This window comes from Nicotiana tabacum, chromosome 16 (genome assembly GCF_000715075.1).
Source record: "Nicotiana tabacum cultivar K326 chromosome 16, ASM71507v2, whole genome shotgun sequence".
In the NCBI taxonomy this organism is placed as follows: Eukaryota; Viridiplantae; Streptophyta; class Magnoliopsida; order Solanales; family Solanaceae; genus Nicotiana; species Nicotiana tabacum.
In genome coordinates, this window is record NC_134095.1 from 2,271,420 (window position 1) to 2,285,092 (window position 13,673).

At 37.0% G+C, this 13,673-nt stretch overlaps 2 protein-coding genes across 2 annotated transcripts; one reads left to right on the forward strand and one right to left on the reverse strand.

Moving 5' to 3' along the window:
• The first annotated feature begins 763 nt into the window (after positions 1 to 763).
• On the forward strand, positions 764 to 4,057 carry LOC107822172 (ornithine transcarbamylase, chloroplastic-like). Its single transcript, XM_016648682.2, has 5 exons — positions 764 to 1,031; positions 1,683 to 2,017; positions 2,464 to 2,595; positions 2,690 to 2,965; positions 3,708 to 4,057. The coding sequence occupies exons 1-5, from the start codon at positions 827 to 829 to the stop codon at positions 3,888 to 3,890; spliced, it is 1,131 nt and encodes a 376-aa protein (XP_016504168.1). The 5' UTR covers positions 764 to 826; the 3' UTR covers positions 3,891 to 4,057.
• A 393-nt stretch (positions 4,058 to 4,450) lies between these two features.
• Positions 4,451 to 11,884, reverse strand: LOC107822164 (uncharacterized). Its single transcript, XM_016648671.2, has 7 exons — positions 11,348 to 11,884; positions 6,020 to 9,752; positions 5,848 to 5,937; positions 5,693 to 5,758; positions 5,516 to 5,605; positions 4,878 to 5,054; positions 4,451 to 4,731 (listed from the first exon to the last, which is right to left on the reverse strand). Exons 1-7 carry the CDS (start codon positions 11,698 to 11,700, stop codon positions 4,696 to 4,698), a joined length of 4,545 nt encoding a protein of 1,514 aa, XP_016504157.2. The 5' UTR covers positions 11,701 to 11,884; the 3' UTR covers positions 4,451 to 4,695.
• Between the last annotated feature and the right edge of the window lie 1,789 nt (positions 11,885 to 13,673).

A 13,673-nucleotide genomic window follows, 5' to 3' on the forward strand; every position in this document is an offset into this window, starting at 1 on the left:
AGATCGACCATATTTGCGAGTCAACAAGATGATTGTCCAAAATCAATTAGAGTTAGCATTGTGTTTTCCATTTGTTGTGACATATCTAGAAAAAAACATCATTTGTCAATCAATCAGTTAAGTCTTGATTCTACATAGTTTACAACACATTTGAGATTTGGATATTTTTTTGGGCGAACCGGCAAACTAATAAATCTCACATATAAAAGTTTAAAATTAGATTTTTACAAGTATTTTTGCACGCGCTTTGACTATTTCACTGCATATTTGCCATATCACTTATATTCTTTTGCATTTATTGATGATAGCATATTTAGCCAAACTTCTAAAATCACCTTATTTTGAGAAGTGTTTTTCTCAAAAGTACTTTTGGTGAGAAGCAGTTTGAATTTGGCTAATTAATTAGAAAAGCACTTTTGAGCAGTAATTAGTGTCTGGCCAGGCTTTTGAAAACTGCTTCTAAATGTATTTTTCTCAAAAGTACTTCCCAGAAAAGTATTTTTGGAGAGAAGTTATTTTTTTCTTCAAAAACTGCTTCTACTTCTCCTCAAAAATATTTTTTTCCCATTTAAAAGTTTGGCCAAATACCTCAATTTTTTGCCCAAAAAAACTTGGCCAAAGAGGGTATGAATCTTTGAAGTTAACTGGTTATTCTTTGCAATCTAATTGCAAAAGAAAAAATGATTCTAATTTCTTCAGTTAAATAAATGGAAACAATTAAAGCTGACAGAGTAGGGTTTATAAATCTTTAAAAAAAAAAAAAAAAAAACTTTCCGCAAACTAAAACAAATCCACCTGAGCTTTACTATCAGAACCTCTTTTAACAATGGCCGTCATTTTCTCTCACTTATCCTCCCTCCGATCATCCGAGGCGCCGTCATTCTCTTCCCTCTCCCACTACGGCATTCAGTCATCGCGCCCTTCCGGCGCATTCGTTCCTTCTCCGGTCACATTTCCGGCCATTCGTCGACGCATCTCATGCCAGATCAGCTCTCCGGCATCCTCTCCTTCGTCGTCCGTCAATGGAAATGGTTCGCTTATTTTTTCTCCAAGTTTCCTTTTCTATGCATCTAATTTTGATATGGCATTTTAAATAGTATGTAATGTAATACTAGTAAAACCTAGAAATTTTGTTTAGTTCTGCTGCATTTTACTACCTAATCTTGTTGTACGTTTCTGATTACTCTAAAAATGTTCCTTTTTTTAATCTTATCCCTGCTTTTTTGGTCTGCCATGTCTGCATGTGCTGTTTTAGGTCTAAAAAACTCTTTTATTGTGTAAGTTGTAAAGACATTGTTTATAGATAGTTGAGAAGACCTGATAAGTGATTGTTGCTGAAATAATAATCCTTAGTGTTTATTTTTTCACATCTTCTTGGTGTAATATTAATGAGGTATTCCTGATTTACCAAAAAATAAGTTGAAGAACTAAAATACTCTGGCCTATAGGTTTTCAAAACATGAAATTTGATGTACTTTGTCATAGAGTTTCTCGTAATTAAGCTCAAGAGAACGTTAGATATAGAATGTTTGGTAATGGATCAAAACCATATTTTATTCAAAAGATGGGTGGAGAAGTGAGAATATGTCCTGTCTGTCATGTCTAAGTTACAACCTTTTGTGAGACATGGATTGGTATTTAAGAAGATTTTTTCTGGTGTCTGTTTAAATTTTCTATTCCAGCAAATGCCAATCAGAAGGACTTTTTACATATTAGCGATTTCGACAAGTCAACTATTTTGAACATCTTGGATCGAGCCAAAGAGGTCAAAGCACTGATAAAATCAGGAGAGAGGACATATCTCCCATTTCAAGGTAAAACAATGGCAATGATATTTGCTAAGCCATCCATGAGGACACGCGTTTCCTTCGAGACAGGGTTTTACTTGCTTGGGGGCCACGCTATATACTTGGGACCAAATGACATACAGATGGGTAAGCGGGAAGAAACTCGTGATATTGCTCGTGTTCTGTCTCGCTACAATGATATCATTATGGCCCGAGTTTTTGCCCATCAGGTATGCTGGTGAGTTTTCTGTTTTGACTTCTTCCTGGTGCATGGTGAATTTCCTGTTTTGACTTCTTGCTGCTAAAACTCTTATTTGTTTCAGTATCCTCTGGCAATGCCTCTCTTAGCAGCATTGTTCCATTCTATTAAATATTTATTTGCCCCTTTCTAAATATTAGTTGAATGAAAAGTTTCTTGATCTTTTCCGTTGGAGCTGAATTCTGGTCCATCTTGTACTTAATATCTTACAGACGAATAACAGTTTAATGATGTTGCCTTCCCTGCAAGTTAATTGAGCATATGATCCTTCAGGCCTAAATGTTCTTCAGGGTTTGTAAATGCTGAGATGTTGAATTGAGTAATTGAGATGCCAGGGTTGGACATTTCTTAGTCTGTTGCTTTCACACCAACTGTAAAAGAAAAGTTTTATCTATTTGTTTTTTGCTGCTGGTGCAGGACATTCTAGATCTTGCTAAATACGCAACTGTACCAGTGATTAACGGCCTGACAGACTACAACCATCCTTGCCAAATTATGGCCGATGCCCTTACAATAATTGAACATGTTGGTCAGCTGGAAGGAACAAAGGTTTAGCTCTTCCAGGCCAAAAATTTTATCATCTCCCAGTTTCTGTTTCTGGCGATATGTTTTTTTATAATTTAATGCTGGCTGCCGATTCCAGGTTGTCTACATTGGAGATGGAAATAACATAGTGCATTCTTGGTTGCTGCTGGCATCAGTAATTCCCTTCCACTTTGTTTGTGCCTGTCCAAAAGGTTTTGAACCTGATGAGGAAACAGTTAAGAAAGCACAACAGGCTGGAGTAAGCAAAATTGAGATAACTAATGATCCAAAGGAAGCTGTTAGAGGAGCTGATGTCGTGTACTCAGATGTCTGGGCTAGCATGGGACAAAAGGAAGAAGCTGCACAGCGCCATCAGGTGTTTCACGGATTCCAGGTAGGAGTGATAAATTGCTATAGTCTGTTCAACTTGTGCATGTAGAGCAAGAAACCTCTTCGACCTTACGTAAAATTGCTTGCCAGAAATGACGACAAAACTAGTAGTATAGGAGGCTTAGCCCAGAAATGTCCCTTGATGTGGAACTAAGGTATTGTAGCTGGTTGGCTACAACAAGGGCTCATGAAACTATCATTTTCAGAATAACTTTTAATTTTCTAGATAATGGGACCTAGGTGTTAGAAACACAACTTACGATCTTAAACAGGAAAGGATGGAAGTTAAATGGATAAGACATCTATATATTTTTAACTAAGAAAAAGAACAGTATGCTAGTGACTATCTAAATCTTTGTGAACTGGAACTGTAATGGGTAAAAATACTTATTTCTTGGATACTTCTTGCACGTCAACCTGTGTTTACAATCTTTTGTGTTAGGCTATTAGTGGATGGAACAGATCTGAATCTTTACTATAGTGGTATCCCAAATCAAGGTTGCAACAAAGTCTTGTGAACTAACTTGGGGTTTACTAGTGACTGATAACTATGTAGTAAGTAGATAGCATCACATTGTGATACTTGAGTTGAATGTATGTAACCTACTTCACATGTTACATTCTCAAAAGAAAAGAAAAAATGTATGTAACCTACTTTACAAGTTGTTCTGCAGTTTTACCCAGTTTCTGAAGCTTGCTATTAATGTATGCATGTCTTTCTCTGACGTCTTATTATTTGTTGATAGGTGAACGAAGAAATCATGAAATTAGCTGGACATAAGGCTTATTTCATGCACTGTTTGCCTGCAGAAAGGGGAGTGGAAGTCACTGATGGAGTAATTGAAGCGCCAAACTCAATCGTATTTCCCCAAGCAGAGAACCGCATGCATGCACAAAATGCGATTATGCTTCATGTAATGGGCTTGTAATTGCATTGTTTAACCTTATAGTTAAACTTGTTTTCTTCCTAAATTGTACTTTACTTGGAGCATTAAAGAGCTTGGTGGATATGTCTGTTCATATAACTCAAGGGATTAATTACAATCGTATGGGCTTGTAATTGCATTGTTTAACCTTATAGTTAAACTTGTTTTCTTCCTAAATTGTATTTTGCTTGGAGCATTAAAGAGCTTGGTGGATATGTCTGTTCATATAACTCAAGGGATTAATTACAATCGCCACTAGTTGATCACATCTCAATAAGATCTCTCAAGGGATATCTTATACAATCGTATGGGCTTGTAATTGCATTGTTTAACCTTATAGTTAAACTTGTTTTCTTCCTAAATTGTATTTTGCTTGGAGCATTAAAGAGCTTGGTGGATATGTCTGTTCATATAACTCAAGGGATTAATTACAATCGCCACTAGTTGATCACATCTCAATAAGATCTCTCAAGGGATATCTTATACAACCCTTTGTGGCATCTTGCAGTAAAAAATACTATTTCACCTGAACCCTTCATACCCGAGCTTAGGACAATCACCTCTTTACACCTAAATTTACCTTGCATTTGCACATTGTGTAAATTAATCATTTCAGCCTGAATTTCCAAATTGAGGAGCTATTGTTCTATTCCGTCTTTTAATTAGATTGCCGATAATTCAATGCATATACAAGACAAAATTAAGGCACCATTAATTCATTCCTCGTCTTCCATCTTGAAAAGTTGATTGCCAGTATAAGGACAGCACGGAGCACCTGCTCATACCACAGAATTTCCACTGACGCTGTTCACCTCTCTTCTGAGTTGAACCTGTTCCATGCCGCCTTTGGTTCACAAAAAGGAAAATAATGAGATTCAAGTCCATAATAGAAAAAGAAAAAAAGAGACCGATTCATGCATTGCGTCAAGTCATAAGTATGTGACAGCGCAATCAAACAGACACATGCAGATAAAGAAACTTATTAGTTACCTTGAGAAGATCAAAAACCTTTTCACAGATATATTTTTGCTGAATACTCGCTCCTCTTTGCTGCAACTTATCAGGGTGAACATAAAGAGTTGCTTTCCTGTAAGCCTTCTTCACCGCAGCAGTTGTAATAATTTCAGTCAGCGAGATGGGTTGCCAACCACTATCGGATCCAAGGATCTGCATTTGCAAAAAACAATGAGCATCTAGTGACAATGGAAACTATATTTTGAACAGGACAGAAATTAAATGAAGATCAGTGCAATGAACTTCAAAAACAAAACGTCTTGAAGGGACTCATTCACATATTCTAAAATCTGGTCACTGCAATTGCCCATGTGATTTAAAAATCACTCCAATTTTTAGTTTCTTCCACATTAAGTAATAAACAAGTTCTGATGAGACTTTTTAAGGTAGTATCTTAAGATATTTCAGAACACTCTAGCCTTTGCCTCTCTACCCTTCGGGGTAGGGGTAAGGTATGCGTACATATTACCCTCCCCAGACCCCACTTGTGGGATTATACTGGGTCGTCGTTGTTGTTGTTGTTGTTGTACTCTAGCCTTGCAACTTCCCTTTCTACCCAATGTTCATAATAAAGGAGAAGGAAAAGAAAATACTTGGGCAAGTCGGATACATACATATTGCAGAGTAGAAAGCAGCGCACGTAGGTTCCCTTCCTTCCCGCTGGCCCATCTTTTAATATCAGCGTCAAGAGCTTCAGCTAATCTCTGAAATAAAAAATATACATATAAGCAAGCATAACATGTGCGCATCCTGAACTCCATAAGCACACAATTCATATCAAGAAAATTTACATTTCTCTCAGTTTGCTCTTTCTGAGCCAGAAGATCACGCTTATTCTTCTCCGCAAGGGCTTTTGCCTGAAAAGACCAGTAGAAACATAAAAGTGAATATGCTTGGACAAAGTCCAGGAGCCAGTGTCCAAATAATAGAGTTAAGATACACATACTGCTCTTTCCATTATCCTCTGGTGCCTCTCCAACCTTGCTTTGCGTCTTTGAGCTGATTCACTATTACTTCCATCAAATTTGTCCAAATCCTGCATTGATTCAGTAGGTCATCCTTCTGTATGCCACAAAGTATACATTAGAGAGACAGAAAAAATTAAGAATGATACTCACAGAAGAGGAAAGGCTATGCTTCAATCCGTTCTCTCGGGTTGCACTAGCAATTCGTTCATCACCGTGTCTATCTGCTTGAGACCTTAATTCAGCTGTCGTGCCCTTTTGTGATAAAGCTTTTTCCAAAGCACGTTCACGGGCTTCTGCAGTTGCTCTCTCCACAGCAGCTCGCTCTGCTTTAAGCTTGGCTTCAATGGAAGCTTTGTCTGTTGATACCTTGCTACTTGCAGAAGCCTTCTCACGCTTATCCCGTGCCTCAGCCATTACTCTTTGTCGAACTTCAGCAGCTGCTCTCTCCACAGCAGCTCGTTCAGCCCTTTCTCGGGCTTCAGCAAATGCCCTCTCACGAGCCTCACGAATTGCTCTTTCCACAGCTATTCTGTCTTTTTCCCTTTCTTTTTGTCTCTCGTCTACCTGGGCTCTTTTACTATTATTTTCATCCTCCACTTCTTTTTGCAAAGACTTTTTGGTCTCCTCTTCTACAACAGTTTTTTGATTGCTCTCTTCCTCGTGCATTTCGGCTTTTATCTTTTCATCATTGTCCAGTGGCTCATTGTCTTTGCAGTCACCAGCTGAGGAAGAGCATTCTAGTTCTTCTGAGTTCTCAACAGACTTTTGGTCTCCCTGAGCTGCTTTAATATCTTTGTTTTTCTCGACCTGGTCAGCAGCAATACCATCCTCCTTGATCGTTTCCTCATTTCCTACATGTCCAGGGACACACAAGTCATCCCCCTCATCAAGATTTGAGTATAATTCTCGGTCCCTACCTGTCTCATCCATGCATTTCTGCTCAAGGTTTATGTCAGTAAAAGTGGTATTCTCTGATTCTTCAGAAGCGTGGACCTCAGATACAAAATGTGATTCAGTATCACTGGCATTCTCCTGAATCACATTGCGGAAGCTCTCTGTCTCAAAAATAACTCGTTCACAGGGAAGATTGTCCCTGCCGTTCATGCAAGTGGAACCACAATTCACTTCCTTGACATCCTCAGATGAGGCCGCACAAGTGCCTTGCACTACGCCCTCAGAGGTATCCTCTTCACTAGAATTTTGGAGATCACTCGCAGTTTCCAATATCTCCTTTTCCCAAGAATTGGAGGACTCTTCAGTCACTCCATCCTTCTCACACTCACGTTCATAGATGGCTTCAGAAATTCCTTGTACCCCTTCAAAATTAACTGCCTGCTGACTTATTTCAACATCATTATTCTCTAGTTGATCTTCACAAGCTTCTTGTATCTCACTTGAACGAGGACTGCCATTGAGATCAGGCTCATTAACAGCACTCTTTGAATTTTGTTTATCAGCAACACCCGGAGCCACACTTGTCTCCTGATCATCCTCACTCTTATCAGATGCTTCCAGCCTACTATCAGCTTCTTCAGCCTCCTGACTCGCTTCAGTCTTTTTACTCTCTGTGAATTTATCTGCTTGGTTCTCTATTTCTTCAGTTGCTTCATACTGACAAGGCTCTAATGATATCTTCTGATGTCCTTCCATCTCAGATCCTTCTCGTTTTCTCTCACTTTCTTCCCCTTCATGACAGTAAGGGGTTTTCTTTTCACTCGGTTCAAGCTCATGAACCCCATATGACCACTTCTCAGCGTGTTCGCCACGTTGGAAATCTTCCTGTCTACTCTCAATGCCTACTCTCCCGCAGTCATGTTGGGGCTTCTCATCATTTTCCACCCATAGGAAGGCTTCCTTGTGCATAATCTCAGTTTCTTCTTCGTTGGAGCTCCTCCTCAATCTGCTTTTGTTTTCTTCCACCTCATAAACATTTTCTAACTTATTTGGCACTATTCTGCATTCCAAGTCTTCATGCTTCACTGCCTCGTCTTCTGGAGGTGTCTCTCTGTTGTTATGTAGATTATCATTCTCAGTTTCTTGGAACCCAACTTTTTCCTCAGTAAGTGTCTCCTGAGAGTTCTGCAAGTTCTTGAAACTCCACATCTTATGAAATATTGACTCTAGATTGTTCTTCATGTATTCAGACTTCTTCAACTCAGCAGAACAATTTCCGTTCCCCTTAGAAAAGCCATACTCATTGATGACTTCTGAATTTACATATTCTTCAGAATCATGCATCAAAGCTGAATTAGAAGTATCCTTGAATTGCTCTGGAGCTTCTGCCTTCCCAAGAAGGTTTAGTGTTGGCATTTCCCCCATTGGTTTGACGTAATCAGGTTCTTCACCAAGCTCTATGGTCTTGTTACTTGTATTCATCTCCTTAAGCTTGTATACATGTCTATTATTCTCCACAGATGGTTGAGAGTGATTGTTGCTCTCAACCTGCTGAGATACCATGGTTTCTATATTCTCTTTTCTACTGCTTACCACTTCCGGAAACCAAGCTCCTGCTACATCTCCTTGAGATGCTTCAGCATTTTCAGTCTGGGTATTCTGCTTAACCATTCCAGCAACCCATTGCTGTTCTTTAAGATTGATGAATGAAGCAAAATCACCATTACTTGATGGGATTCCTCTGCACACCTCAGCGAATGGTGGCAATCCAATACCTATTTTTCTATGCAATTCCATAGCATTTTCCCTGTTACTTCTTGTGTTGCACTCAACCCTATTATCCTTAGATTTTAAGCTACCTTTAGACCTTGGTTTCTGAGAAGCTGGAACACCTTCTTTTTTTCTCTCCATTAGCTCTTTTGCTAGTCTAATACTTTCTTGAGCCTTCTCTATGGCTTTTTTCAATGTGGCAGCAGAAACAGCAGCTGCTGAATTTGCATCAAGTTCCTCATCAGAAGAAGTAGGTGAAGTATTAGTGGGACGAATACCGCTTCCAGATGCTCCATATTTGGGATCAAGACCTGAAATTTTTGATTGATTAGGCTGGCCCTTGATGTCATTAGCCATGGGGCTTGAAGTTGATGCCCCTTCAGTGGAACTTGATCTTCTCTCAAATTCATCATGTGCACTATAAAACTTATCATTAAAATGGAATGCATCCCAGCTAGATCCACTTATAACCTTCATTACGCCATCTGAACTTTGTTTCTTGGGGATATGCAAATTCTCCTTTCTATCACCCCCATTAAATAATTCCCCGCTAAAGCTCCCGTCATGATGTGCTTCACCTGAGCTTTGTTTCTTGGGGACATGCAAATCCCCATTCTTATCATGACCTTCTTTAAATATTTCCCCACTTAAGCGCCTGTTGCGATGTCCATCTGAACTTTGTTTCTTGGGGACATGCAAATCCCCAGTCCTAGCATGCCCTTCTTTACCTGTTTCCCCACTAAAGCTCCTATTGCGACGTATTTCATCTGAACTTTGTGCCTTTGGGACATGCAAATCCCCCATCCTACCACGCCCTTCTTTAAATATTTCCCCACTAAAACTCCTGTTCCGATGTATTTCATCTGAACGTTGTATCTTTGGGACATGCAACTCCCCCACCTTATCACGTCCTTCTTTAAATATTTCCCCACTAAAACTCTTGTTGCGCTGTACATCACTTTTTACAAAGGGTGCTCGCTGAAAGGCTTCAGTCTTTGGTAAATGAGAACTTTCATCTATAAAATACATAAAACCAGGGACAGCATGCAGTTGAGCTATCTGCGTCATCCCATTTGAACCATTTCTGTTTCTTTGGCCGGTCTTATGATAAGATAAGTTGAAGTGCTTTGGCCCATCAATAGATTGATTAGTCGCTTCACATGAGGACTCTTTGTGCCTTCCACTTGGACTAAATTGATCTGATCCTTCGGAAGCAGTCCTACATGCAACAAATACAGGAAATTAAGGGAAGTATCATAACTCATGTTGTACCAAAAGCAACCAATACACATGAAGTCTTTTAAAGAAACTGTGAGAAAAATTGGGAAATGCTACAGAAAATGTAAGCAATCACGGGAATTGCTAGTTGATGAAAGACTATCTTTTCTCACTCATGGAAACACCAGTAATGGCATAGCACATAGTAAATGGCCATAACTTTCAGAGCACATAGCATCATTAAGTGTGTATACTTAGAAAGGCTATAGACAAGTAAATAAATATCAAATCAGGATGAATTTGGTCTAAAACCTTCCTCTAAGAAGACGAGTGAGCATGGCTAACATTCTATAAAACATGTAACTCAACCAATTAAAATAACAAAAGGACATCAGCTATCGTGCTACAAAATAACCTACAGACAGGCACATTTCAGAATAAGCAACAAATGAGAATTATGTATATTCTTCTTTTTTTGTTGAAAATTTTATTAAAGAATAGCGCGCAGAAAGTGCAATGAAAAAGTGGTACAAACCCAACAAAATGCATCTTAGCAAACTAGCTACAAGAGAACTGGGGAAATTTTCCATCCTATCTACTTCTTGAACATTTTCAATTTTGCAACAAAAGGCTAAGAGAGCTACATCTATGTTTTCAGGTACAAATATTTTCCTTTTTGCCTTCAAAGTATCTTTTATTTCTCTCCTTCCACACAGTCCACTATATAGCTGCTCAACTTTGTGTCGCCTTTTTGTAGTCCTCTTCTACTCCAACGAAGTAATAGGTCTTCAGGAGATTCTGGCATGCACCATTTAAATTCAAGCAAATTCAAGAAAGTATCCTAAATCTGATTTGTGTTTCTGCAGTGGATGAATAAGTGCTTCGCATCTTCATAATCTTCTTCATACCTTACACATCTGTTGATAGTCATGCATCTTCTTCGTATAAAGGTGCTTCCTTTCTCCATATCAGTTTCAATGGCCATTCTTGTTCCTGCTGTCTACTTTGAGACAACAAGTTATATGCAGACTTTACTGAAAAAAGGCCATCCTTACATTCTTTCCATATTAACCGATCAGGTACTAACTGTAGATTTTATCTATTTTCACTAAAAAGGTTTGCTTATGAATATTTCGTACCAAAAATATATGAATGCTTCAGCGGATATCTGTTCTTATAAAGAAGATCCATTTTCCAGCTAACAAACATCATATATTTATCACCCAAAGTAACATTGACAGTAACAAAATCCATATACCCAATAAACCAAATAGAAAAACAGAAAAAGGACTCGTGTTAAGCATATTAAAAATATACAAACTGAAGCAAAAAGACAGAAATTAGGAACAGAGATGAAACAGCGCCATATAATTTGAAATCATTGTGCCTTTGCTTTTTCCTTTTCATATTTTTTTCTATTATTTTCTTTTCCGCATTTCAACCACACACAAAAAAAAGAGTAACATTCACAAAATTAACTGTACACCTCGACACATCAAAATCGCCTCCAACACTAAGAAAAATCGTCTTCATTCTTAAAACAAAAAGAGTAAAACGTCAAAAAGTTTTTAAAAAAATAAATGGAAATGAACTCACCGAGTTTTACCAGAAGAACGTTTAGCACCAGAAAACAACTCATCATAAGGCACAGCAATATCTTCTTCACAAAAACCACCAAAAATGTTGGAATAATCAAGTTTAGAGGAGGAACTTCGACAATCATCGGAAATTTTAGCATCATCTAAACCAGAAAGATCAAGTACCGGAATCGACGAACCACGAGAACCTCCAAAAATCTCAGAGTAATCCGGAGCTCCGGAAGAAAAAACCGGAGCTCCGAACTTTTTCTGTGCAAAAACGTCGTCGTACGGATGTTGTTTAGCTGAAAATGAAAAGCCATTAGCACTCGAAAGCTTTCTTCTGTGTAAAGGCCGTGAAAGTGACTCCATTGAAGTAGAAATGGAAGGAGAATGAACTAGGGTTGCTATTTTCAGGAGGATTTTTTTTATGTAATTTTTTGGGGTTTTTTTTATTTGTTATTCGGTGATGTTTGTCTGCAGAATCAGAAAGACAAAGAGAAGAAGAGAAAAATGGAAGAAAATGTTTTTGTGTGACAGAATAATTACAAAATGTGTTTTTTGAAGGGGTCGATTTGTAATTTTAGTGTTTTGTGCTGTACGGTATTCTTGTTTCCAAGTCTCCAACTTGGATTGATCAACTCGTTCGGCGATTATTTTGGTTTTTTTTTTTACATATTTTATTTATTAGGTTTCTTTTATGTTTTTAAATAGTTGCATCCTTCAAATGGCCAGCTTTATTTTTCTATTTTTCAAGAAAGCCAGCTTTCAAATTCATAACTGCGAGACCAAAAAACACAGAACGACGTACATCTTTTAACGTTTTGTTTACTGTAGATATTATTTTATTAACTTTAGAGAATATCACTTTTATGAAAATCTGCTAGTAAGCAAAAAAAATTATTTTTTTCCATGAAAACAACACAATCTCTTATTCATGCATCAATAAGATAAAAGAGTTACAAGTTCATGTATGATGCTTTTATTTTAATTTATTAAATATCTTACTAAATTCGACAGTCTAATGTGAAAGATTTCAGTTTGTCGTTTCAACTAGTAATTTTCTTTCTCCTATCTCTAATTGGAACTAACTTTCTCTTAATTACTTGAATTATATTTCATATTTTTTTACAAAAACAACTTGACATGTTGTAAGAAACCACATGTGCAAATTTTTGATTTGGAAAACTACCAACAACAAAAAAAGGAGGTAGAAGCTAAAGTTTTTTCCATCCCATATTAAAAAAATTAATTAGAAAAAAATATTAGTCAACGATGTTTTTGTACTATAAAAAAACCAAAAGTGACCAACAATTTGAAACAAGAAGAATATCTTAACTACTACTTGCCAAACATGAGTGATTGATTTACTTGGAAATTACATTTTTTTAATATATATTTTCACTTACAGAATAAATTATTCCAGTGAAGCTAACATAACAAAAGCAAGCCTAACCGTGTCTATGTTTTCTTTTGCTGAATTTTCAAATAAACTTTCAAATTTAAATTTGGCATTACACTGTAAATTTTGACTTGTGCTGTTTTTATTTTTAAGTTGACCATACGGATATGAATTTATTAGTTTCTCAGATTGGTAGTAGGAATTAAAAGGGGGCCTCTCTTTTCCCATTATGGAAAAATGATTAATTATAGCACGTGTACGCGTAAAACCAGAGACAGTATCGACATTTAATTTTAGAATAAAATTTATTTTACTCCCTTAATTTTTAGTGGTTGGGAAATGATACCCCATTTTTGAATGGGAAAGAGAACCTCTTTATGTAATACTCCCTTTCTCGTGAAATATTTTCTTTTTGAATAAAAATTGTTTTTTTTACATGAATAATTTTTACAATAATCAAGTTCTTTTATTATAGCCAAAAACTCTACATATAAAAAATAATTAGGATCTATATAATTTACGGAATATTTTTTTTTATTTCTCACTCTGTGTCTGCTGCCCACATTGGCTCCGACTAAATCCGAATTCGAACCGGAAAGTCCCACATTTGGGGATAAAGCGCTCCCTAACAAAGACGAATCTCACTTTAGCCTTCTTCCTACATATTTCAAATGTAACCTTGTCAACTATAATTTATGTTCAATAAAGATAATTTCAATAATTATTTTAGTATAATAATTTTAATATACAAAGAAAATACATAAATAAATTAATACTCATGCAACAATTATTTCATCTAATATATATTTCAGAGAAATTTACCAATTCTGTGTATTTTCCCCCTTCTAATTAGGGGTTAAGCCCTATAAAAAAAATGCTAAAGCATCCATGATGGATGTGCGTTCAACATATTTCTTGAATTTTGTATACAATTTTGTTTTAT

Excerpts from the sequence above, each read along its gene's own strand:
- LOC107822172 (XM_016648682.2), top strand. The coding sequence starts at position 827 with ATGGCCGTCATTTTCTCTCACTTATCCTCCCTCCGATCATCCGAGGCG. Across the intron at positions 2,596-2,689 it reads GTCAGCTGGAAGGAACAAAG|GTTGTCTACATTGGAGATGG; the intron begins GTTTAGCTCTTC and ends TGCCGATTCCAG. Across the intron at positions 2,966-3,707 it reads AGGTGTTTCACGGATTCCAG|GTGAACGAAGAAATCATGAA; the intron begins GTAGGAGTGATA and ends ATTTGTTGATAG.
- LOC107822164 (XM_016648671.2), bottom strand. The coding sequence starts at position 11,700 with ATGGAGTCACTTTCACGGCCTTTACACAGAAGAAAGCTTTCGAGTGCT. Across the intron at positions 5,759-5,847 it reads AGAGGATAATGGAAAGAGCA|GCAAAAGCCCTTGCGGAGAA; the intron begins GTATGTGTATCT and ends TGGTCTTTTCAG. Across the intron at positions 5,055-5,515 it reads TGCTTTCTACTCTGCAATAT|ATCCTTGGATCCGATAGTGG; the intron begins GTATGTATCCGA and ends TTGCAAATGCAG.